We start from the raw sequence: 25,420 nt of genomic DNA on the forward strand, positions 1-25,420 counted from the left end.
TCCAGGTTTTTTTCAGTTACATTCCATTTCCATGCTTTTGCCAGGAATACATTCGATTTCCAGGATTTTGCCAAGAATACATTCGATTTCCAGGATTTTTGCAGGACCACCTTTTATTCCCTCGAGTTTTCCAGGAATACATTCCATTTGCAAGAGTTTCAAGGAGTACATCCCATTTGCAAGAGTTTCTAGGAGTAAATTCCATTTGCAAGAGTTTCTAGGAGTAATGGTCGCCCTGTTTACGTTGGCTTTGATAATTAAAAAATTAACAACCTGAGTTAATTATTGATTAAGTTGATGCTGTTTTGTTTTCACACTTTCTACTCTTTCGTTTTAGTTTCTTGTGAACAATTCCATATAGCGTAGTTGAGGTGTTCGACCACTGGACGTGCATGGAGGAGAAAGGCAGAAAAATGTAAGGTTTAGTTTGTTTCCACTTCTGGTTATATGAACAAGAGACAGTAAGAGTAATTTTATAGATATATTTACAACAAAGTAGTTAGAAATTACAAAAATACAATAAAACTTAAAAAATATATATATATGAAGTCATTGTTAACAAATTCTAAAAAGTGTTCTATGCAGAGCATTCATGAAGACTCTCAGTCAAAAAAAAACATTTACGTCGCGGTAACTTAATTTCACAGCAACTCATCTCCCGGTGAAATATATTCCTTCGGTGACTGATTTCGGAGGACACAGAGCCAGAAAAAACAGAGTTGATTGCCCGTCCGTATACAGAAAAATCCAAGGTACACATTTAAATAAAAGCATAAAGTTTTCACATAAGAAAAAAAGTCCAAGGGGAGCTTATCTCCTTCATCTCGTTTTGCTCAAGCGAAATACTTGACTTGTCGCTGAATATATACCTTGTCTCGGGTATAAACAGTCTCTTTAGTAATTCAGCATTGCAGAGATTTGTTATTATTCCCTAACAATTTGGAAAATTGTAAATAACCAGCCAAATAACCAGGACATAAGAATCACTACTCCTGTATTTGCACTCAAATTATCAAATCCCTACGATTTATTTTTCAGAAATGTTATCTGGACTTTCAGTATCTTTTAAAATCGTAACTGAGAGGAGTTCTACGTTGCTATGAAGTTGCGAAATATTTGATTTTCTGCTCTGTGTTTTATCATCTTCGACTGTGAGATTTTCAATGATGGGGATATCACTCGATTCGTTGGACAATAACTTCTGTGTGTCAGTGTTACAACACAACTTTTCTTCACACGATTTACTGACACATGGCAACAGACATTTCTTTTCGTCATCACTTACGTCACTGTCTTCCTGGAATCAAAAATAACACAAATAGATGTAAGTACTTGGAATGCTTTATTATGTTGAAATCCTATATGAGACTTAGGACCTAAATTTTGATCGACCTTATTTTGTCGCTTAACAACGTTTGAGAAAACCCTGTGATTAAATAATATAAATATTATCTTGTTATAAACAAGCGAGTTCTATGTCACGTGTCGGCGTTTTAAACACATTTAATTGGTTTTAAAAAAGCTTACTCCTGCAAATTCTGGTTGCACGGTAGTCGAATGAATTCCCTCATCATGGAAGAATTCTTTCAACGAAGGTGATAAGTGTTTATAATCTGCATTTGATGAAAATTTGATGTGCAGTGATGCAATGATTTTATTACCAGTCAATTGCCATACATGAAATTCGTGGACTGCGATTATTTCAGGAAACTGTTGATAAAGAAAGAGTTTATATTTTAACAAATATTGGGACGGATATGAAACGTTTTCTTTTTTATCCAAACTACACGATTAGTTGAATTTTAATAAGGCTTAACTACACGTCTGCTATACTAATACGCCACGCCGCAGATGTTTGTAAATGTATGTATGCTTCATCGCAGACGTTTTTAAGAGATCTACCTACCGTGCCTAGTAATCTTTCTTCTACTTTTTTTAACTCGATATGTGATGGAACATTTTGTAGCAATATCAAGCTAGATTCTTTCACTAAGTAGATAAGAATAACAAAATGTCACAACTGCAATTAGTTTGCACTCTGTGCTTACAAAACACACGGATGAAGTATGGAGAAGTATTGGATTTAATAAATGAGGTGATTGGATATTTCATTGGAAGGGGTCAAAAACAATAGTAAAGTTACAAAGATAAAAATATATCTAACATAAGTTACAACAAAGGGAAGGAGTGTGTGTCTCTTTCAAGAAACAGTGGAGGGTGCGCATTAGTTGACGAGAACTTTATAATTCGTTTTTTTATCAGATATGTTGTCCGAATAAAGTACTTTAATCAACAGAGACCAGTTTTGATGTAAAAATACAGTATTAAGATTTAAGTACTTACATAGAGGGATGCATGTCTTGAGAATAATGAATACCATCACAATACTAAAAAGAGAATAACAACGAATAATAACATGTTTCCACCGTGTCAAGAAGGCTTATAAGTAACACGAGGCTTAAATGTTCAACAACTTGTATGAAGTAAGTAACTAAAAACATAAAATAGAATTTTAAAGACACAACGATAGTTTTCAAGACTTTCTTCTGAAGGTATGTAAGCTCTGTACGACGACAAACTTTATTAAAATGGTTTTTTATTTAAACTGGCACAACAGCTTGATTGAGCAGACAAACACGTGATTTTGATTTTCACAAACAAATACTCAACAAGCAATCAGCAAGCAACATTTGAAAGTCGCGAAATTTTTTCTTCTAACTTATAGTTGATACTTAAGTTTGTCCCCCGGATTTTATGTTCTGGTAAAAACGACATTGTGAGGCAAAAAACGCTTAATGTTGGCTGGTGAATAGGTGCTAGCTATAGCAAACGAAAATTTAGTGCAAAGTGAAGGGAGGGAGGGGGTGGCTGGAGTTCTATCATTTAACACGATTACGCTTCCCGAGATGCACCAGACATCTAGAAATAATTTGCATCATACCTCAATACAGGATCAACATACAGCGTCCATTTTTGTTTTCCAAAGAAATACACCAATAGAGCTGCCACGATAACAATAACAGAACCAAGTGCGTCGCCAAGAATGTGTAAATAAACACCTTTCATGTTCATTTGACCACTCGCGTTTGCTCTCTTTGAAGTGGTCATACTTCCCACAGACGAAACTACGAAAAGAACAGGTAGCGATATAATAGTAAAAGTTAGTGAATGATGCAAATTAGCCTAAACAATGAAAGCAACCAAAATAATTTATGAAATAAAAGCACTCAGTTGTGAAAGACATTTAAATATAAATCTGGGAAAAGTAGAAACAGCTTAAGTAAAAAAATTGTGGACTGGGAGGGGGAGGAGAATGTTTTCTTTTTTACGCGATTCTCTTGGTTAAGAAAATGGCTATTTATTCGCTTTGTAAATTTATCACGGCAAAAGGAAAAGCGTGAAGAGTCTATACAAAAAAAAAAACATACAATGAAAGCCGCACGACGCCTTATGATCACTAACTTAATGAGCTTGTCATGGATTAAAAGTTATAATAATATTAAAACCAAGCCGATAATAATCCCATCTAAGTTATAGTCTTTTAAAATATTATTTCCAGTGAGGAATATTAAATTTTGTGTGCACATATGCACACACAATATTTCCCTGTATCCCCTGAAGCAGGCAATAAAGTAAGGAGATGAGAGCACACCTTCTGAAATATTAGCTACGGCATTAGATCCCTCCGTCTGCATATACATTTCTATAGTGACATCCCCTTTCTTTTCATCGTGAGATTTTGTTATAGCAACGGTTGTGTGATCACTTTCAGGATGAAAACTTTTATTTTGGTAACTCCCCATAGTTGCTTCTTTGTTTGAAATTTTTAAATGTTTTTTAGCGGTTTTTCCTTTTTTTCCGTGTTTCTTTTTGTTGTTGTGACTATGTCCATGGTTGCCACTTTCATGACTGTCCCCACCGTGACTATGTGCGTGGCTACCACCACCGTGACTGTGTCCGTGGCCAGCGTGACCTGTATATACATAAATAAAAATAAAAATAAACAGCTCAATCCACAAGGTCAACTACAATATATGATTCGTACTTTTGGTCATTTAGAATTCTTAACATTTTTCCAGAACAACGTTTTAAAATACAGAAGAAATTACTAATAGCGTCAACATTGGATGCGGTTTGTTATCCAAGACTTTCCAGGAAAACCCATCTCCCACAACGCTTTTCCCCATAAGTTTAGCGAGAATAGGTTTTTTTGGTTAGGTTTGTTACCAAAAACGCATTACTACATGACTAGCGATGCTTCACTTCTACTGGTGTACTTACCATGGAAAAGAAACATTCCGATCAGATTAACAAGAAGACCAGCTCCACCCACTACAAGAATCAGCAACGGGTCAGTAAGAGCTTCTGGTTCAGCAAGCCTTTTCAATGCTTCAACAAGAATTGAAAAACACAAGGCAACAAGGAACACTGAATTAACTAACGCGCCAAGAACTTCTGCTCTCACCCATCCAAAAGTATTGGCGTCCAACGTATGTGGGTTACTTTTGCGTGAGAACTTAAAAAAAGTAAAGTAAACTAGCTTTAATAACTTTTATATGTTTTAGCAATGCGCTTCAGTCATTCATTCAGTGCGCTTCAGCCACTACATTTTTTCTAGTGTAGAAAACAAGGAAATTTGACTTCACCTTAAACGATTTTAATTTTTTCATATAATCAGTCTAAAATGGTGTTCTTATTCCGTTTTTATATTTTTTATTTATATACATTATATTTTAATTTACAAAATTTAACTAACATTTCCAATAATCGCAAGAATTCTGATTCTGCAAAAATTTCCGCTTCAAAAATGTGTTCCGTATGTTGGTTGGGTTTGTTCAGAGCAAAAGAGAAAACCAGTAGAATTAATCCCTATAGTTCTTATTTTTATTCTTATTTTTCTATAATTTATATCATACAACTTACCTTCAATGCGAAGAAGCCGACGAACAATGATATAATGTCCGACAGCATGTGAAATGAATCTGCCACTAACGCCATCGAATTTGTGGCGTAACCAACGATGATTTCCACAAAGAAAAACGAGCTGGTTAAAAACATCATGCATATAAAAGTTGGTCTTTGGCCCAAACATGTTGGTATACACGGCATCTTTGCAGGAGTGCTTGTTCGTATGAGATGCTAGTATCCTTGTTCTAAAAAATAAAACGATTCAGCTCCGTAGAAAAAGTTTTCTTATTAAAAACGTGCTGCTCCAAACCTCATTTAATTATCTTTCTTCATTGTCATAGATAAAGTATTAAAGACTAAATGACACTCAGTTGCGTGAGAAATCCGTCTATTCAATTTACGTCGGTAAACAGCAATGGCCGATACGAATATATGCTAACTAAACAGGCTGGCTACATATTACATCGGGGAAAAAATTGACGACGTAAAAAAATTGTTAATTTAAAAGATTTTTTCATTATTTTATTTAAAAGTTATAGCTAACAAGTAATAATACTTGATAGCAAATGTCAACCGGTTTATACGGGAAATCCGCTGCGCTGATTGGCTATTAAGCTTTCACTACGGGTTTTATACTGTTAGCGTCTCTACCTCGCAAGCTCCTTCTATACTTTTGACCTTAGGTAATATTTCTCGGTATAGATAGACAAAATATTTTATATTGTATTATAAGGTAATATTTAAGCTGAAATCATGATTTTCTCATTGGATATGAAGAGCTTCTTTGATTCTGAAATTACATTCATTGAGATGAGAAGGTGTAACTTTTAATTCTGATAATTAAATTCTCTGAAATTATAATATTTTTGTTCTTTTGTTCCTAGACGCAATAATGTTGAAAATGCGGTACCAAATAGAATGCCGAAAATGTCGTATCAGTTGAAAAAGTGTCTAATTTTACGGAATTGTTTTTTTCTTAGTAGTTTTATTAGCAACATGAAAGTTGAAGTTAGAATACTATGGGCATAGTATGCAAAGAATAAATAAAATTCAGGAAAGAATAGCAACACATCTCGAATTAGACATTAATAATCAACCAAGAAACTTTATGATTGGAAAGTCATATTGTTTCTTTTAAATACTATCAGCTTGTAACAGCTGGAGTGTTGGAAAGTGTAAAAAACACATTTTTTGGTCGATGAGATAAATTTTTTCTTCAATTATGATGACGCGAATATTCATTTTTTTAAACAATAACTTTGTCAATCAAGTATGACCTAGAAGAAAATTTTATATTTTCTCTACACTTCAGAATTTCATTTTCTAGCGACCCCTTTAATAAGCGCCCCCTCAATCCAGAAATTATTTAATAAGCGACCCCTTTATTAAGCGCCCGGACTCTCATAAGAGTGACAATAATGCGTTTACGGGCGCTTATTATGTATTTTATATTATTATATATTTTTACATATCTAGCTCGCTATGATCTTAAAAATTGATCAGAATGAATTAGCGGCAAGGCTTTGTACATTAATTGTACGTGAAAAACAAAATGAATAATAAAGGGGCTTGAACTACACAACTCTCTCCCAAATAATTTTTTGGACTACCTTATATGATATGTGTACTGATGTTCACAAATGACTACAAACACATAAGCTTGGCGTATTACATATAGACTATACTAAAGGGCGTTGCATTAAAACGCCTATTGTCTCGACTAGAAGAACAAAAATTGATTTTCTTCGACCGGTATTCCGAAGAGGTCGGTCAGTCAGAAGTTGCACCGGAGATATGTATATTAATAACACGCGTATTATGTTTGTGTCTGCGCAACTTGTTTCTTTAAATATTTACAAAATTATGTTTTCCTTGTACAAAACAATATTAGTGCAATCAAAATAAGAACAGAAAAAATATTCGAGCAGTTTTATAAAGAAAGTTTTGTAGTAATTTCGTTACATACCTGTTCTAGTGTTTCTTTTTGAAATCTGGACATGAAATTATAAAGAAATATGTTTTATCTTATCAGATGTTACTTTAGGTTATGACCTCTAGATTATCTGTATCCTGGACACCCACATAATTTATGGTAAATACATTTGATTGGGTAACTTTTCATAAAAATAATTACAGCAGTTTGTGACGTAGTCAAAAGGATACACTAATTGTGAATACAGGATTGATAAATGAGCTGTGTAAAGAAAAACTGGGGTAACCCATGTGGGGTTAGGAATTCCCATGCTAAAACTGCGAACTAAATGGTTGATGCATGTAAAACGAATGTTGACTAATACATGCAAAAATGATGAAAGTCAGAGAAGGCTGAAATTAACCTCGTCCCCAGGATTCCTTTGCGTCTATTATGATTTTTGACGGGACAGCTCCGTGATAGCACTACGGAATGAGGTTGGGCTGAAATATTTTTTAATGGCGACACATTGATGTTATTGAATATTCCTAATTTTGAAGTAAACTCCAGCCTCATATTCTTATAAAGAATATTTTAATAAAAGAAACCTCAATAAGAATTATTATTAAAAAAAAAAATATTTTAATCGAGTGAAAACATTCATGAATAAAAAATAAAGTTAATTTTGTAATATTTTACCTTTTGTTCCAACTTTTAACTTCAAAGTATTTTCTGAATGTAAAGCCTACTGATGTTTTAAATTGTATCGTTAGCCTACCGAACCAACTTACCGGGCCATCTTAACGGGCCATCTTACCGAATCTTCTTACTGAGCCATCCTACCAAGCATCTTACCGAGCCAATTTACCAAACCAACTTACCGAACCAACTTACTGAGGTAGTTTTCGAGCTAATTTATTAAGCCTATTCACTGAACTAAGCTAGATTACCTAGCCATTTTACCGAACCATCTTACCGAGCCAACTTACCGAGCATCTTAGCGAGCATCTTACCGAGCTAATTTATCAAGCTTATTTACTGAACCAAGCTAGATTACCGAGGCAGCTTACCGAGTTATCTGATCGAGCTAACTCCAACAAACGTCTGTAAATTTGTAATGTTTCTTTATGAACAAGACAGCTCAACAACCAAGCAATATTAAAAAAATATGGTGATAAATCAAGTAAAATTCGAAGCTTATCTACAACATATAATCAGGGACCTAATGGGACACCCTGAAAAAATCCCCTTAAATGCACCGAGTTCTAAGAGCTCTGAAGGTTGAAACTTGTTAAACTTGTGAAAAACATTATTTCAGCTGCCATTGTGATTGACATTTCCTTTGCACATCTGCAAATCAAGTAGTTGACAACACAGGGTAATAATCTCTGTTGGATTACATCATATCAATGTTCACCATTGCAAGCAAGACACACAAGGGGGAGAATAGAAAACGTCATTTGTTAGCGCCTTCTCACAAATACACATTTTTGTTCCCAGAGCTGTACATTATTAACTGTACATTATGATATGAGCAACCGTCGATTCAGTTGAAATCAAGGAATCTTTGCAGCTATTGATGGTTACAGTCAGTTTTTTTTGAAAAGTCTCAGATACTACCTAATGCTTGATGCACGTCTGTAGAGACTTTATAATAATTACTCAAACAGATTTCAATATATTTTTTTTACATTTTTCATAAACACTTTGTTGAAAAGTCGGAAGAAACAGTCACTGTTTGTGTTGGAGTTAGTGTATTTGACACTTGTTTATTTTAGTGTATTCATAATATGGCTTACTCCAGCCAAAATTCTGTTGCTAATATACGCATTTTTTTATCGAGCATCACTGGCCCAAAATTGACAATAGTAGTCGGTGGCCCGTGGAAAACGGGTATGCGCTTCCTTTTTATACCGCATTGCGTGCGTCTCGCTACTTGTGGTACCATATTGCGTGACAGACAGACGTATACGGGTATTTAATACTGATCTTTAAAATGGCGCTTACATTGAAAATGCTTAGAAATTACGCAGTAAACGAAAGAACAAAAATATTTAACAGAAGAAGCATTACGTAGCTACCAATGCGAGATGTAAGTTTGTATGCATTGAAGCATCAACCATGCTCAATTTATATTTACTGGTGCTTAATTTATTAATTGTATTACAATCAAATGCTTGAACTTTAAACGAGAAGTGAGGACCTCCACATTCGCAATGTTTCCGTTCGTAGTCACACCTGTGTAAGCAGACATATATATCTCAACATAACGGACACTTTTTTTATTTGTATCCACCGTTATGTTGCCATAGTTACTGACCTATTATATTTTTCACAAATATGACTAATTTACTCTTACCTTAAGATTTCGTATCCCCGCAATCTGTTTATTTGTTTATCTGTGTCATATGTAATATAATTTATTTTGAACTTTCTTGATACCAAAGTGTATTTCCGCTAAATTGTCAAATAGCACTCCATTGTTGATGTTTAAAAACAATACCTTTTTTTTCACGTGAATTTTTCGATCTGACGGAGAGCGGCCAATGTTTTTTTTACGCTTGCAACCTACATTACATTTGTTTGCCTATTCTCCTGGCCTAAAAGTGGAACAAATAACATACTAAATTGCGCATTTATAGAGAAGCCTTGGGAACGAGGTTAGAGTTTGGGGATAAAGATAGAAATCGTGCACTTCTTATAAAGCATACTTTAAGTAATTGGTCGCTCTGATAGAGTTTAAATGATATATTCTGTGTGACATCTCTTTAATAATAGCCGTATTTTGTCTGTCTGTCCGCGAGAGCCGCGTCCCGTAACGGAATCACGAAATTTTTATAATGCACACTAATACCAAACGCGATATATTTTTGTCCACTTTGTTGCGACAGGTAAATTTAAAGGACGGGCGAACCCGTGGATTTTTCCACGGGCTAACGACTAGTCTATATTATAATGCCCGTATACGTCTGTCTGACACTCAAAATGGTAGCTTAGCTGCGACGGGCTATCCCGTGGATTTTTCCACGGGCTAACGACTAGTATTATAAGTTTATAACCAACTGTAAATGCCGAAGAACAGCAACAGTGAAATATGAACAAACAAACAAAAGTTGTTTACAAATTACCAGACAGATTGAGTTTCTCATTAAAGAATTGACAATTGAAAGCGTGAGAAAAATATTTCCAGCATGGCGTGTTTAACATTCGTGAATAAAGTCGTGCTGTGATAAATTTGTGCAAAATAGATCGTCCAATACTGCATCTTGTGCCCAACAACATACTGATGATGTGAACTTGGGATATCATATTTCTACGAATTCAAATAAACATCGAATTCTCCAGTTAAAACAACAACTTTTTTTGGCGGGAAAAAGATAATTTTTATTGTTGCCAGTAAAACCGGTATAACCTGCTCAATTACGGAACTTACGCTTATATGAAAAAAAGTTCGAGTATTTCCGAGATTCGCGGCATTGAAAAATGTCGTTAAAGGAAATGGTCGCATTTTTGCTTACATAAGCTTTCCAAATACTTGAATTCTCTTTAATAAGCGTTATTGTATGTTTTTTTTACAAAAACAACGGCATTCCTTCATCTTCATGTGTCACAACATAGGTCATTCTTAACAATACTGATAGTAGTGTATGCAGAAGGCTCATTAGTAACGCTGGATGTACACTTCAGAACAAAACGGATTTGATGTCATACTTATTTTCATTCACTTCCCCACCTTTAACTTTTCTCCTGTTCAGTGCAAAGCTTCTGTTTTTTTAATCGTACATCCAAATATAAAAGATTTTGAGGGAAGAGATTTAGGAAAATTGTTCCTTCCGATTGCGCAACAAAATGTTTACCTCAACTTTGCAAGTTTCTCATATCTGCCTCATGATTTCTTTAAATCTTTTTTTGTTAAGAAAAAGGACAGGTTCGATACTTGTAAATGCAAATACAATAATCCTCGCCTTGAAATCGTGCGACTTCTGTTTTTCTACTGCACACATAAAAAACTTTACAGGAAGAAAGTGTCATGATTTGTCAATATTACTTTGCGTGTCATCACTTGTTGACATTCAGACGTATTCAAATGAAACAAGGTGATGTTAACCAAAAGGAAAATTAGAAAAAAAACAAAAGCTAGGCTTGAGAACACTTCCTTCTCTATTAAACTGCCCGCCTTGTCTAGTTACTTTACGACAGCAAATGTTGCATAAAATGTCTGTGGTTGATCAGAAATAGCATTCGCGGTTTGTGCTGAAAGAAAGTGTATAAAAATTGTAAGAATACAGACCATTAAACCACGATCAAAGTTTAAAAAGAATTTCAATGTTGTTAGCACACCTATTTAGGCCAAATCTTCTCACTAACTGGTCGACCTACAATGTTATTTAGCTTCAATACTCCTTAGCACAAAAATACCAAAACCCTTCGTTATTTAAACGTCGACGGCTATATAGAATTTCTTGATTTTTCGCACTTGTCCAGTAAACACTCCTTTTTGGTAAGAGTCAAAAAATAACCCCGCCCTCTATTACCATGCGGATTGAAGTAATTTCTAGCGAGTCTGTACCGTATCTACATCTCTATAATAACAAACATCGTCTGGCTGTTACGGAAACACGAAATGCGATATATAAAGGATGGGCGACCCCGTGGATTTTACTACGGGCCACCTACTATTTCTCCAAATTTTCTGCTGCATAGCAAAGTAAGTAGCATTTTACAAGCGAAAAAGCATTTTAAAATTTCAATTACAAGGTCTTGAAAATCAAATATATACGAGAATAAAATCGCTAACAATCCAAATTTTTTTGAACTCAAACTAAGATATTGTGAAATGTAATGTTTATAAACATGGACTATATTTCCGTTTAAAAATATATACAATATAAACTTTACAGAAAGAAAAAACAAATCTATAAAACTCTCACTTACAATGTATCTCTTTACAAAACTTGGCGTTAGATGATTGGATATATCACTTTCTTTTCTCTTTTTATACTGGAATTTCTTCCATATATATCGAAAGTTGGCAAAGGAAAAGACTTCTTAGAACTATGTGAGGAAATGTTTTATTATATAGGAAACAAAAGAGAAAACACAATAAGTAAATGACGCCTTCTTTAAGATTGATAAACCAACAACAAATAAAAAAAACCTGATAAACCGCAATTATGCTGCAACTGACGTAAATGAAAGTAAAAACAAAATTGACACAGAGTTACAAAGAATATTTTTGACAATAATTACAATAAATATCCTTAACAATGACTTCGCTCTCATTGTGAAATTCTACGAACATTCAACATTCCGCCATCATTAAAACAGCTGTGTTTACTGAATGGTCCGCACTAACAAATCTCCAACACCATTTTGTTTATCTCGTAAAGCAACATGACATCATCCAACTGCTAATTTATCTGGCGGCCACATTTTTTACTTTCAAGTGACAAAATCGTGGTCTAAATGAAGATATATGTTTTTAATTTTCCTTCTAACTTTCCTTTCGAATTTTTTTCTAAAATTTTGATTTCAAAACAGATAAAGTTAAGGAAAAGATGCGTTACCAAGACGAACAGTACTTTACTTTATTTAGTCCCGAGCTTTAGAACATATTATGGCCCTGGAGAGGGGTTGATTCAGTTTCACGCCCTCCAAAACGTTTGATAGGCGTTTGGCACAGGTTTAGTGTCGCCCCTCAAAAAACCCTCAAAAAAGAAAGTTGAGGGGCACTTAATATAAAACTCCCCACATTAAGCATTGGAATCAAAATAAACAAAAAATTAGTTTAGTTATCTCTCATTGTCTCTACTTTTTGGAAGCGCCTCCCTCTGAGACCCATTATAAAGATCATATAGGAATTTAGGAGGGGCAGTTTTGAGTAATAACCAATATTTGAGGAGGAATGTAAGCTAATAAATTAACAAGGCAGGTTACAACTATGAAAACTTAGAACATGGAGGTACAAAATATTTTATACCTTCATGCTCAGAAGTTATGCAAAAGAGAATTATTCAAAAAGATGAAGGAAAGGGTTGATTCGGGTTAAGTCCATGTCACGTAAACTACGTAAACACTCCAGTAACAATGTTTCGTTTACTGTTTGTTTTTTCCGGTTTAAGTGTAGTATGGGTGGCCAGATAAATAATTATCAGGGTTTTTTTTGTATGTTCACGTTGTCGATAGTTTTCGGACACCGTCGCAAAAACAACAACAATCAATTATGACTTTCAATACAAAACACGTGTTGTTTCACATGTCAGAATTTACTTTCTACACGCCAAAACTAAAATAAACATTAACACAATTTGAAAATGCCAGAATCTTCTACATCACGATTTACCATAGGAACAAACAAAAGAAACCAAAAAAAACAAAAAAACAAAATCGACATCAAGCAAACAAAACAAAATTATAACTTTTTTCAACAGTGCCAAAATTAAAACTCAGCCCTCCATATAAAGAGAGCTAGAGAAAGTTGCATTGTTGCGTAAAAACCCTGTGTTAAAAAAGTCAAAGGTATTGCAAAGTGTATTTTCGCAAACTCTCGTTCCTTAAAGTGAGTGCCTACAAAAATGACCGCACAAAACAGTCGCATGACAATCACTACACTAGAGGAAACAAAACTTAGAGAACACAGGCACTGTTGCACAAACAACTTTTTCATTGTGTAATCGATGTTGTAAAAAACGAACGCAACAAACTACACACTTTCTTTTTGTTATCTATCGATCCTGCTAAACAATCAACTTTCTTTGTTTATATTTCTACTGTTCACCAGCATCGCGACACAGTGTTGCACAGCAAATGTTGTAAAAAGAGATTCCAAAACTTTAGTAGTTCAACATGTGTTTGCAATAAAACCGGGACGGCGACTGTCATACGACTTTTGTGCGTCTATTGTACAGCGATTATATTTATGAGACCTTCCTTAAAACAAACACACTACAATTGATGCATAATACTGATTTTATTAGAACCTAAATCCTGAAATACAAAAAGAAATACTTTGAACCTTTGAAAGCAATCCAAATAAGTGGAGATGTATTGCAAGTTAGTGTATTCTTTTAGCAACTTTTCAATCTTCGGTGGATGAGTTTCATCAACTTCTAGCCAGATAGAACTATACATATAGAAATGCCATACGTTTCAATAAAATATTTGTTCAACATTTAATGAAAAGGAAGCTGACAACGAATGGTTAAGATGGATATACAAAAATGTCAAAAATTCTTGTCTTTTATTCGATTGTAAGAAAGAATGGTACTCCACTTCACCTGCATGTTACCACTAAAATCACCATATCTTTCTACTGCGATTACGCATTACAAAACTATTTAAATAGGCATACAGCTAAACACAGAACATTGTTGACCTGTCTGTGTGTACGAGATGTTCAGCCTGTCTCAACAACACACGCACTGTATCCAGTCCATCCATTCCTCCATCGAGAGCTTTTACATCTTCATAGCTAGATAAAAAACAAGAATATATGTTCTCAATCTCTATAATAATAGCCGTCGTCTGTCTGTCTGTGTGTCCACAAAAGCCGTGTCCCGTAACGGAAACACGAAATCTTTAAAATGCGCACCAATGCCAAATGCGATATATTTCTGTCCACTTTGTTGCAACGGGTTAATTCAAAGGACGGGCGAACCCGTATACGTCTGTACGTCTGTCCGCGTGTCACGCAAAATGGTAGCTTAGCTGCGCAAGTAGCGAGACGCACGCAATGCAGTATAAAATGGACGGGCGAGCCCGTGGATTTTTCCACGGGCTAACGACTAGTCTCTATAATAATAGCCGTCAGTCTGTCTCTGCGCAGACCCCCTGCTGAGTTAGAAAATGATGTTACGGAAACACGAATATCAAATGCGATATATTTTTATCCACTTTGTTGCGACGGGTAAATATAAAGGACGGCGAACCTGTGAATTTTTCCACGGGCAACAACTAGTTACAAATATTTATCAATGAGGATCCTGCGAAGGGGTTTGCAGTGCATTTAGAGCTCCCATTTAAGTTACCGAAGCTGTGTAAGCACAACAGACACTCAAATAGACAAACGACTAAAGATAAAGATATCAATCCTATTCTCCTACTGAAAGTTAAGCAGAAAACGATTAACTCCTTTATAGTCTCTGGCATGACTCGGTCAGGGTTTAAACCCAAGACCTTACGCACTGAAGGCGAACACTCTACCACAAGGCCAACACGCATGTTTTTGACATGAAGCATTTTAAAGATTTGACAGCAAGTTGAGGTGTGTTAGAAGAAGTTAATTTCCGGTTAAAAACTATTGCTTATTTAAGGTTTAATAATATAATATTCTTCTAAAAAAAATCAAAAAAGATTTAATTAAACAGGAAGCTTTTTTACAACGCTCTTCTTGAAAATAAAATCAGTTATAAAACTTAGCAAACCTGAGTCTGAAAATACCTGTAAGCGTTATGTATAACATTATGTTTGTATAAAAACCGTATTAACAACTTGGTTACTAAATACCAATACTTTAAAAAAAATAGGACAATGAAGGAACCTACCGTATAACTTCCGGTTGTAAGTCCTGCAGGTCACCTGATGGTATATAGGGCGGGTTGCTAATTAACAAATCAAACCGTTCACCACCAACATCTTCTAATGTCAATTCATCTGGTATAGAAAAAATAAAACAAATTGAGAATAGTTGAGGGGATTAAGGTAAGCTCACGAGTGAAGGATAAATTTTACTTTATCCATTTCTATGTAGTATTATTATTATTATTCCGAATATTTATACAGGATATAAGCCACTTCAGTGTTGGAAACACTGTTATCAATATAGGACCTGTGTTCGGAATGTATACATTCAGTATTCACCGGTAATACCTACCCAATTTCCCTCAAATGGCATGGGTTGACCCGTAGCTGTGATAAATGCACTTGCTAAACATTCCCCACGCTTGGTACCGAACCACGGACCTTGTAATTGCGAAGCGAACTCAATAACCACAAGGCCACGCATCACGTAGCATCTAGCTATGTATTTTATCATATAGTTTTCAAAAATTAAAAAAAAAATGTTAAAAAATCTAATTTTAGGGGAGTTTTGAAAAGACTTTTCAGAATTAAGAGGAAATGAGAAGTTTTGAAAAAGCATGACAATATTGTGTTCCACAAGAAACTTTCGGTTATCACTTTCCTTGAAAAGTTAAAATGTGAAGTTTTTAATAAAAGCTAGTTTCGCATTTTTCTTAATGACAGCTTCCTGTCCACAAAAATTTTTTCCATTTTGTCCTCTCCACCTTATAGATAAATTCCACCAAAAATTCTTCCTGCAAAATTTTTTTTCTTTATGGCAAATTATGATAGAGAATATTCATTTTTATGTTTATTTAGCGCGTAGCAATTTTACGAAATTGCATCTGGATCATACAGATCACACACCCATGTTTCATACATTGTACAAAATAGGCGATCCTTTTTATTGTTAAATACTAACTAATCACAACGTAACGACGCATAGAACATTTCTTTCGCTCTTATGTGTTGTTGTCATTGACGTCACACAAAGAATCTCAACGGAAGTCGTTCGAGCCTTCACTCAACTATAAACAAATATTTTTGCGCATTGCAATGAATTCATACATTAGACGCCGCTTGATAGGTGATTTTCACCAAGTACTAAGTAATTTGCAATTTTTTCGTCTTTCTTACCCAGGCTAGCATTTATGACTATTTCGAAGAAAAATGTTGTATAGTGTATAGTATACTTTCGCTATCAGACGTTATTTTTTCTATTACTAGTCGTTACCCCGTGGAAAAATCCACGGGTTCGCCCGTCTTTTTTATACCGCATTGCGTGCGTCTCGCGACCTGCGCAGCTAAGCTACCATTTTGCGTGACAGACAGACGGACAGACATATACGGGTATTATAATATAGATTCCAACAGCGTCCTAGCATCATTATACCCTCATTTTTACAAGGAAAGTCTTTTTTAGGCATATTAAGTATGTCACAAAGAACATCAAGTTCGAATGTAAAGTAAAAAACATTATCACAGTATCCTCTTCAAGAATCTGAAATATAATTTGGATTAAATATCTTTTTAGTTTTTTTTAACGACTGATCACCGTTTGTCTATTTTGCGAATAAGGACAAAAATAGTCAAAATAAAGTTTCTCTCCCAAGGTATAAATAAATTAAAGAAAACCTTAAAATGAATCGCCTTCCGCAGGTAAAACAAACAACAAATTTAACCCGTTTTTAAAAAAACTTCAGAAATAAATCTGCACAGAGTCTGTAGTATAGGACACAAGTTTTATTTCTTGCAGCAAAAAGCCTGAAGAATATTCTAATCCCTAATTTATCCGGTGTTTACAAAGTCATTTCTTTTTTGTTAAAAAGATGGAAAAAATCTCAATGTCTATCCATCCTATCGTTATTTTTTGCATACCATAGCTTATTCTACTGTCAAAAAAGAAAACTGAAAATACTGAAGTATAATGTTATCCATTATTAACACGTCGTTGCAATAAGATAGCTATAAATTCTTGTACTCTTTTGAGTGGTCTGGTTATAAAACAATGCTATTCACAATGTGCAAGAATGAGGAGTAACACCAATGACGGAAATCTAACTTGAGTAGTTTCGTAGCCTGTTTAAGCAAAAAATTCTATTGTACCTGAATCGTATTAAAAAATTACTTGTGAATAATTATGTAAATACTTTAATATATAGACCTGTTTTGTTTACGTAAAAAAATGCTTCAATTTTTTTCTGTAAAAAATTAAACACAGTGATGGAGAGATTCGTGCTAAATTATATCGCCATTCATGCTGATACTGAGCATGCATCAAATATTAAACGGTGCGAACGCTTCAAATCATAAACACAAATCTGCAAAAAGTTTATCGAGATGGTAAGTTTGCATTTTTATTTGTAAATCCATTTTAAAGAATTACGCATAACGCAATAATTCTTATAAGCTTTTCAGTTTTTTTTATTACCTCAAAATTCACAATTTATTTAGATGCAAAAAATACATTAAATCGATTAGATGTTATTTTTTTGCTGTCCAACCGATCAAATTAAAAAGATAGCAATTTTTAGCAAGCTTTCTACAGTATTTCATTACTTTCTTTATTCTTTATCATATTTATATCGTAGGATTTCATGAATCGAGCAGCAGGGATGCTTGATAGTCAGACTTCTGAAGAAGGTTCAAAGAAATCACCTGCAGATGCATTTCAAGCACTCATTCCAATGTTATCAATGCTGCCACAAGATAAGCAGAAAGAAAAAATACTTGAATATATCGAACCCTTGGTCAAACAACTGAGTCCAAAATGGAGCGACAAGATAGTCGAGATTCTAAAGCAGTTGGACGTATCAAAATTGTTATCACTGGCAAAGAATAATGAAGAACTGGAGAGAACAGTTAAACAAGAAGAAGCGAAACTTGAAAGCTAATGAAGATTTTTTGTTTTGGACAACCTTTTAATTTTGAATAGTTGAAATATAATCTCTCTCTGTATAAAAAGTATAAGAAAACTTTCGTTATGTAAGCATTTAGCAGAATAAATTTTTCGCATATGATGCTTGTAACACGTGCGTAGAATTTTTTTGTAGAGTGAAACGATACTTTACTTTCAAGCCATGACAGATGGGATTGGCTGAAACTCCATTCCAAACAATCGCCTAGCACGGTTTGAAGACCCTCAGACTGTAGTTTAAGGATTGAATTGGAATAAAAAACGTATGGACTTAACTCAAACTTGTTCAATTTTTACCTTCAAAAGGGAATTGCTTATGTCTCATACCAATTGCGAACAGGCTAAAACATGTTTACAGTGTAAATAACGTAATATTTTTTACGGAATAGATTCGACTTTACTTATTCTTTATGGGCAAAAAATTGCCAATAGAGAGAAAAAGGAAATTCCGATAAAAGAGACGAATTTTAAGTTCCAATGTCCGCCTACAAATATGTTGCAAAAACGAAGAACAAATGCAGAACTTAAAGACAATTAATTCTGATATATATCACAACCAAATCTCGGTAGAGGTTAAGGGAAATAGCAAAGCACGGTTTTTTTTGTTATGTGGTGTCATTCGTAAAGAGTGAGCCAATGACATAAATTTTTAGGACTTACGTACAGGGCACTTTGATTACACTCATAAGCGCAAGAAATGCACACATAAATTTTGGTACTTATTACAAAAATACCACTGGGTTTGTTTACAAAAGAGAACAGCCTCGACGTTGTTTTATGTTGTTCTTACAGGTAGCTTAGCTACCCTATATAGCTACATTAAGGATTAAACTAGCATTTATTACTTAATACTCAGTAAAATAGGTCAAGTTTAAATATTAAACTTTTTCGCTATAGCTAGCTAGACTAAGCATGAAAGGACAAGGCTGAGCTTTTTAGCTGGGTTTAAAATCAAAACTTAAGAGGAAAATTACATCGCAGTTTTTAAAATTATATTACACATACTACAGAACACCTGCGGAAAATCTCATTGTTCATCAAGTTACCCCATATGGGTAATATGGAAGATTTCTTCATAAAAAACCTCAGAAACCTTTTCAAGTGGATTACTTTCACATTAACAAAAATTGAAAATTTTTAAGATGAACTTTTGCGATTTTGTCATTTATTAGTTTTCAAATTTCTCGCTGGAAATTTATAAGGTTTAAAACCCATGTAGCACAGTAACTTTTTCGTCCTTATCATAATGTGATATACATAAGCTATGGAACAACTTTTGCAGGAAAATAAAAACACATAAATAGAAAAAGGTTGTTATAAAAATAATATAAATTAATTTCAAACCGATTAGTCCCTGCAGCCATTTTGGTGTCAGCAGTATGAAAAACTATGCTAAAACCATAATAAGTAAAAGTCCTATTACTTCAGTAAAAATTGAAATAATGACTTGAAACTTTTTTTTGAAAGCATATTATTTTGACAAGCCATGTGTACAGATAACATTCAAAGTGATTCTCAGGATTTAAAATAATTCAAACAGATAAAATGTGTCCCAGGTTAAGGACCATATACCTTATCCAGCTCTATAAATACAAAGTTGTTAGAAGTTATTTTTTTGTCCACCTGGATCTGCAACATGTTTACTTGCACTAATCGCTCAGCCTGGTGCCACTCACAATTAATTTTTGAATATCTACAGGAACTTATTATGCAAAATGAAAAATGCTAAACAACTGTATTTGCTTTGCAGAAGTAACAATAGGCTTCATCATAAGTCCTGTGAATGTTGGTTTATGAAAAATGTATTATACCTTTATGCTATAAGCACTCCACTGGATTTGTAACACATTACACTAAGTGTCCTCCGTATGACACAGTTTACCCTTTACTAAGTCTTAACCTGGACAGAGACTTTACGTCTTCCCGCTCCAAGCGAATATTACTTCTGGCTATACTTTCCAAAATTTTGTTATTTCATAAAAGAAACCTGAAAATCTACAAAAATTTATTTATGAAAAACAGGTTTCTGTTCGATAAAAGAAACCTGAACATTTGCAGAAATTTATTTATGAAATATAGGTTTCTGTTTGTCGTGACAACATATTTAACCAACATGCAATGCCTTGCACACCTAACTAGCTATATACTTAAGTCTTGACTGTTCACTGTTATGGGAGGTCCAAATTGCTAGCAAGTAGCTATCTTTATTTAAAATGACAGAATGCCTTGAAAAATCTTTTGTATAGCTAGCCTCATAAAACTAATATATTTAGCTCTTGTACTTTATCACTTAATTATTTAATAACAAATGTGCCCCTGAAGTGCTGGCATGGTATTAGCTAGGTAGCTTAAAATCACAAAATAAATATTATCCAGATGTGACCATCCCTCATCATCAGACATCAGAAAGGCGTTTCTGTTCTTTACTTCTCATTCTGGGGTACCTCAAATTCTTGTAAATCCAATGAAAAAAAATTACTAAGACTTCCTCTCCTTTCCCTTGCACGACTCATGGCATTTCTCAGCATGTCTTCAGTTCGAAGCCACGATTCCTTAGCTTCCAACTGCGTCTCGTTCACAAGTTTCAGCGCTAGCCAATGTGATGGACAACGTCGAGGAACCCTGGGTAACTTTGAAAAAATGTGGTTCTGCCTTATGATTTTCAAATTTTTGCTGCTGATATCAGCATATTTTAGCCCTTGAGTGCCACACCTCCGTATATATAGGAGTTAATTATCTTTAAGTTGTGTCTTTAAAATTTTCTGCTCCAAAACAGCGCTATTCAGCCCATTCCACAGCTCACTGTATAACGCTGTTCTTAAAAATAATTAAAATATAAATTCATTATAAGTAACCCTCCACATAATTAGTGAGACAAATCCCCCTAAGTCTTCAATTCTCCTCAATTTTTTAAAAAAAACGTCTCTTCAAAAGTCTTCAATTCTCCTCAATTTTAAAAAAACGTCTCCTCAAAAGTTCTCAATTCTCCTTAATTTTAAAAAACGTCTCCTCAAAAGTCTTCAATTCTCCTCAATTTTAAAAAAACGTCTCCTCAAAAGTCTTCAATTCTCCTCAATTTTGAAAAAACGTCTCCTTAAAAGTCCTCAATTCTCCTTAATTTTTAAAAAAACGTCTCCTCAAAATTCCGCAAACATACAAATATATCACATAGAGATGCATTAATATTTTAACTATAACATAAAATTAAAAAAAAAGACTTCAAAAAATTTGCATTATCATCTTTAGCCTTTAAGTTTAAGTTTCTCCTCCCTCGCTTAACTGTTTTCTTCAATTCTTCATTATTCTTTCCCAATGAGCTGATCCGTCCACCTGCTTTAGAATCTCGACTATCTTGTCGCTCCATGTTGGACTGAGTTGTTTGACGATCGGCTCGATATATTCAAATATTTTTTTCATCTGCTTATCTTTATCTTGTGGCAGCATTGACAAGACGAGTTCTTGAACAGCATTTACAGTTGAGTTCTTAAAAGTGTCTTCAGTAAACTGACTTTCAAGCAATGCTGCTGCTCGATTCCAGAAATTCTATGATACAAACATGGTGAAAAATGAAAAAAGTTTTGAAATACTGTAGAAGGTATGCAAATAAAGATACAAACACAACGTACCATCTTGATGATCTTTTTTGCTGTTTTGTGTTTATGATTTCGTTTCTTTCGTTGATCCTTGGTATATGAGACAAGCTAGTATGAGTCTTGTTTTTAAGTTTTAAAGTCAAAAAATTCAAGCAGTTTTCCAAGAAAACTAAATTATTTAGACAGTTAATTTTATATACGGATGAGGTGCAATAAAAACTTTACTAAATTCAATAATAATTAAATGAAACATTATATAAAAATTAGTTGACAAAAAAAGGGGTTATCTATTACACTTTTCTGCACCTTATCATATTTAATAGGTTATCTAGCTAATAGTATACAGCTTGTAATAGCAGAAGGATAGTATTATAAATGTATCAATTCTAACACAAGGCCAGACAATGCCAACAACTGAAACCTTAAATATTCAAAAAGATTTCAGAAATACATGCGGGGCCAATTTACGACCTTTAAATTATAGATTTAGCAACACCAGTCATGAATGTTATTTATAATGTCACCAAAATATCTACTTCAATATGTTTACGAAGGCCTGAACAGAAACATCTTAAGGAAAGGACATTTTGGTAGATCAATTTGATTATTATTATGGAGTGTTTTAATAAACTAGTTTTTAACAGATTCATCTCTGGTTTGTTAAATCAGTTAAAAGAATACTTCTGCATAGGTAACACAACAAAATCCTCGTGCAACTGAATCTAGGTTTCAAAAACAACTTAATATCTTTATGAAAGAAAAATAATAATCATACTTACTGATGTCTGCGTGAAATACTTTGATTCTATCGGACAGTCCACATCTAAACAAAAACCATTTTCTAGGTTAAACGGAAAAAATAGAACGAAAACATTTTGATGCCAGTGCTTTGGTTTCCGTGAGGTTACCTTTCACTGGAATCTATGTGTTTATTTTAAAAGCGTTTAAAAAAATTTTTGCAGAAAAAATTACAAAATTATAAGTCAAGTTTTAGAGTGATAGCAGTAGCAGTCCAAGAACTACAACAATACATTAGCTGGGTAGGCACAGACAGTACTGTATACTATATTATTAAAAAAACCCGGATTAGGTTTTTCAAAACAATGGAGCTGGAAGTAAAATCTTTAATATTGACAAATTTTTCACGTTATAGAAAACAACAAGAAAGTCATCAGACATACCTATCAGCATTCTCAAGTGTCAAGTTAACTGCATCTTTTAGTTGATCTACTGCAACACATCTCATCTAAAAAAAAGCTGAAATAAGCACAAAAAAATTCAAATTTTTTAGTTTAGTAATCAATCTTATAATACGTGTTTCTAATATATGAAAAATTAAGCTGTACATTCTTGGATGTTGACGAACTTAACCTTAAAAAAAGAGCCTAGAATAGCCTCTTCAGTTCCTAATAGAACTGTTTACAATGAGGGTCCTACAAAGGGATCCTAGTGCATTTAAAGCTCAAGTTTGAGCTGTGGATGTCGTGCAACCACAACAGCCGCTAAACTAGACAACCGCCTAAGATATTAATTGTATTCTAATGCCGAAGGTTTATCAGAAAGATTGGTTTACACTTTAATAATCTCTGGCATTATTTGACCAAGGTTTGAACTCAAGACCACTGGAGGTGAACGCTCTACCACACGGCCACCAGACAGGTTTAGAGTGCGAAAAACGGAACCACAAATAGTCAGGAAAAAAATACAGCTGCTAAAAAGGCTTACATTTCGATTTTCGTGCAACAAAGACAACGACAAGGCTCCACTTCCACACCCTACTTCCAATACATGTTGGTTCGTTAGAAATCCTTCTTTTACATTTGTGTTGACTAAATCAACAAGTGACTACAAGAGAGTAAACTATATAAACTAAAGTAAGAAACAAAACATGCAAGACAAAAAAATAGACTAAGTGCACACAAAAAAGGAAATTCAAGATATATTACCTCCGTCTCTGGTCTTGGTATGAACACTGGTTTTTTCATTTTTAAATTTAAATGTCGGAAATCCCATTCTCCAATGATGTATTGAAGAGGCTCCCTAACATAAAAACTCAACAATACTAAATTGGTTCACATTAGATCTTTACAGGTTTATTAGTTTTGATTGTTGTCATCACTATTAGTTGCAAAGCTATCTAACCTGTTTAGCCTTCGTTTACATGCCAAGGCAAACTCTTGATTGACATCAGCATTCTACGTGAGAAGCGTAGTAACTATATATAGAAATTAAACCGTAGAATAAAACGCAATACATCTACTCAATCAGCATATTGAAATTATTATTATTATTATTATTATTATTGAAATTATTCACCCAGGATAGCCTCTTTAGTTCCTATTGGTACTGCTACCAACCAGGGTCCTGCGAAGGGGGTCCTAGCGCATTTAAAGCTCCAATTTGAGCTACGAAATTCGTGCAAGCACAGCAATCGCTCAACTAGACAACCGCCTGGGAAATCAATCCCATTCTCATGCTGAGCGCTAAGCAGAAAGGATAGATTCACACTTTTATAGACTATGGCATGCTTTGGCTGAGGTTTGAAGCCAAGACTTCTGCACTGGAAGAGAACGCTCTACCACAAGTTCAAGAAAATATGGTGAGTTTATAAATGTTGTAACTTAAGGGAAATGGGTTTATATATTAGCAGCACATTGGCACATAATTATAAATATAAGTATAAAATTTAAAACAAAAATACAGTAAAAAGGCTTTCAAATGGTGGTACCTTTAAATTTTTTTGTGCAAACAGTTTCAATTCTTTGATAGATACATGAGCAGCTTCAATATGTTCATCTTGAAACAACTGTAACCATTTCTTTTCCACTTGAGATGAGATCCTCCGAATATAGTTCCCATTAGAATTATTTTTATACCTGCTAAATATTTTCATTCCCTGACAAAAAATATAAAATTTTACCAGATACAAAAAAATAGACATCATACAACCGTTGCTAAACATTTCTACAATGTTATGGCAATGTAATGTTATGATCATACAATGTTATGGCAATGTAATGTTATGATCATACAATGTTATGGTAATGTAATGTTATGATCATACAATGTTATGGTAATGTAATGTCATGATCATACAATGTAAGGTAATGTAATGTTATGATCATACAATGTTATGGCAATGTAATGTTATGATCATACAATGTTATGGCAATGTAATGTTATGATCATACAATGTAAGGTAATGTAATGTTATGATCATACAATGTTATGGTAATGTAATGTTATGATCATACAATGTTATGGCAATGTAATGTTATGATCATACAATGTTATGGCAATGTAATGTTATGATCATACAATGTAAGGTAATGTAATGTTATGATCATACAATGTAAGGTAATGTAATGTTATGATCATACAATGTTATGGCAATGTAATGTTATGAGCATACAATGTTATGACAATGTAATGTTATGATCATACAATGTTATGGCAATATAATGTTATGATCATACAATGTTATGGTAATGTAATGTTATGATCATACAATGTTATGACAATGTAATGTTA

The 25,420-nt window shown here is 33.9% G+C and overlaps 4 protein-coding genes and 1 long non-coding RNA gene across 6 annotated transcripts in view; 2 read left to right on the forward strand and 3 right to left on the reverse strand.

Annotated features, from left to right (window-relative positions):
- The window catches only part of LOC130626171 (ubiquitin carboxyl-terminal hydrolase BAP1-like), a 42,175-nt gene that overhangs the window by 16,730 nt on the left and 25 nt on the right, over positions 1-25,420 (reverse strand). The window lies entirely within an intron of this gene.
- LOC130626173 (proton-coupled zinc antiporter SLC30A1-like) lies at positions 469-13,766 on the reverse strand. 2 transcript variants are annotated; one of them, XM_057441278.1, is made up of 10 exons: positions 12,408-13,766; positions 11,756-12,282; positions 4,924-5,153; positions 4,282-4,516; positions 3,653-3,973; positions 2,942-3,125; positions 2,344-2,387; positions 1,907-1,989; positions 1,528-1,710; positions 469-1,297 (listed from the first exon to the last, which is right to left on the reverse strand). In XM_057441278.1, the coding sequence occupies exons 3-10, from the start codon at positions 5,107-5,109 to the stop codon at positions 1,028-1,030; spliced, it is 1,506 nt and encodes a 501-aa protein (XP_057297261.1). In that variant the 5' UTR covers positions 5,110-5,153; positions 11,756-12,282; positions 12,408-13,766; the 3' UTR covers positions 469-1,027. The 2 variants fall into 2 exon arrangements, with proteins under 2 accessions (XP_057297261.1, XP_057297262.1); XM_057441279.1 differs by lacking the exons at positions 11,756-12,282; positions 12,408-13,766 and adding an exon at positions 10,678-11,074.
- Positions 17,657-18,410, forward strand: LOC130626185 (uncharacterized). Its single transcript, XM_057441288.1, has 2 exons — positions 17,657-17,722; positions 17,971-18,410. Exons 1-2 carry the CDS (start codon positions 17,720-17,722, stop codon positions 18,271-18,273), a joined length of 306 nt encoding a protein of 101 aa, XP_057297271.1. The 5' UTR covers positions 17,657-17,719; the 3' UTR covers positions 18,274-18,410.
- Positions 21,703-24,887, reverse strand: LOC130626180 (MTRF1L release factor glutamine methyltransferase-like). Its single transcript, XM_057441284.1, has 8 exons — positions 24,618-24,887; positions 24,032-24,084; positions 23,836-23,929; positions 23,615-23,734; positions 23,071-23,135; positions 22,669-22,712; positions 21,923-21,979; positions 21,703-21,839 (listed from the first exon to the last, which is right to left on the reverse strand). The coding sequence occupies exons 1-7, from the start codon at positions 24,885-24,887 to the stop codon at positions 21,954-21,956; spliced, it is 672 nt and encodes a 223-aa protein (XP_057297267.1). The 3' UTR covers positions 21,703-21,839; positions 21,923-21,953.
- LOC130626187 (uncharacterized) lies at positions 24,854-25,155 on the forward strand. Its single transcript, XR_008981819.1, has 2 exons — positions 24,854-24,930; positions 24,994-25,155. It is a non-coding gene; the product is annotated as an uncharacterized LOC130626187 (long non-coding RNA).

The sequence above is a fragment of the Hydractinia symbiolongicarpus genome, chromosome 14 (assembly GCF_029227915.1).
Source record: "Hydractinia symbiolongicarpus strain clone_291-10 chromosome 14, HSymV2.1, whole genome shotgun sequence".
Taxonomy (NCBI): Eukaryota; Metazoa; Cnidaria; class Hydrozoa; order Anthoathecata; family Hydractiniidae; genus Hydractinia; species Hydractinia symbiolongicarpus.

What these genes read in the sequence shown, in the direction of transcription:
- LOC130626173 (XM_057441278.1), bottom strand. Translation starts at nt 5,109, where the DNA reads ATGCCGTGTATACCAACATGTTTGGGCCAAAGACCAACTTTTATATGC. An exon ending in TCGGCTTCTTCGCATTGAAG is followed by an intron (nt 4,517 to 4,923) that starts GTAAGTTGTATG and finishes ACTTTTTTTAAG; the next exon opens with TTCTCACGCAAAAGTAACCC. An exon ending in AAGAAAGATTACTAGGCACG is followed by an intron (nt 1,711 to 1,906) that starts GTAGGTAGATCT and finishes CTTTATCAACAG; the next exon opens with TTTCCTGAAATAATCGCAGT.
- LOC130626180 (XM_057441284.1), bottom strand. Translation starts at nt 24,887, where the DNA reads ATGATCATAACATTACATTGCCATAACATTGTAGAAATGTTTAGCAAC. An exon ending in ACACTTGAGAATGCTGATAG is followed by an intron (nt 22,713 to 23,070) that starts GTATGTCTGATG and finishes GTTTTTGTTTAG; the next exon opens with ATGTGGACTGTCCGATAGAA. An exon ending in AGTATTTCACGCAGACATCA is followed by an intron (nt 21,980 to 22,668) that starts GTAAGTATGATT and finishes TCATATACCAAG; the next exon opens with GATCAACGAAAGAAACGAAA.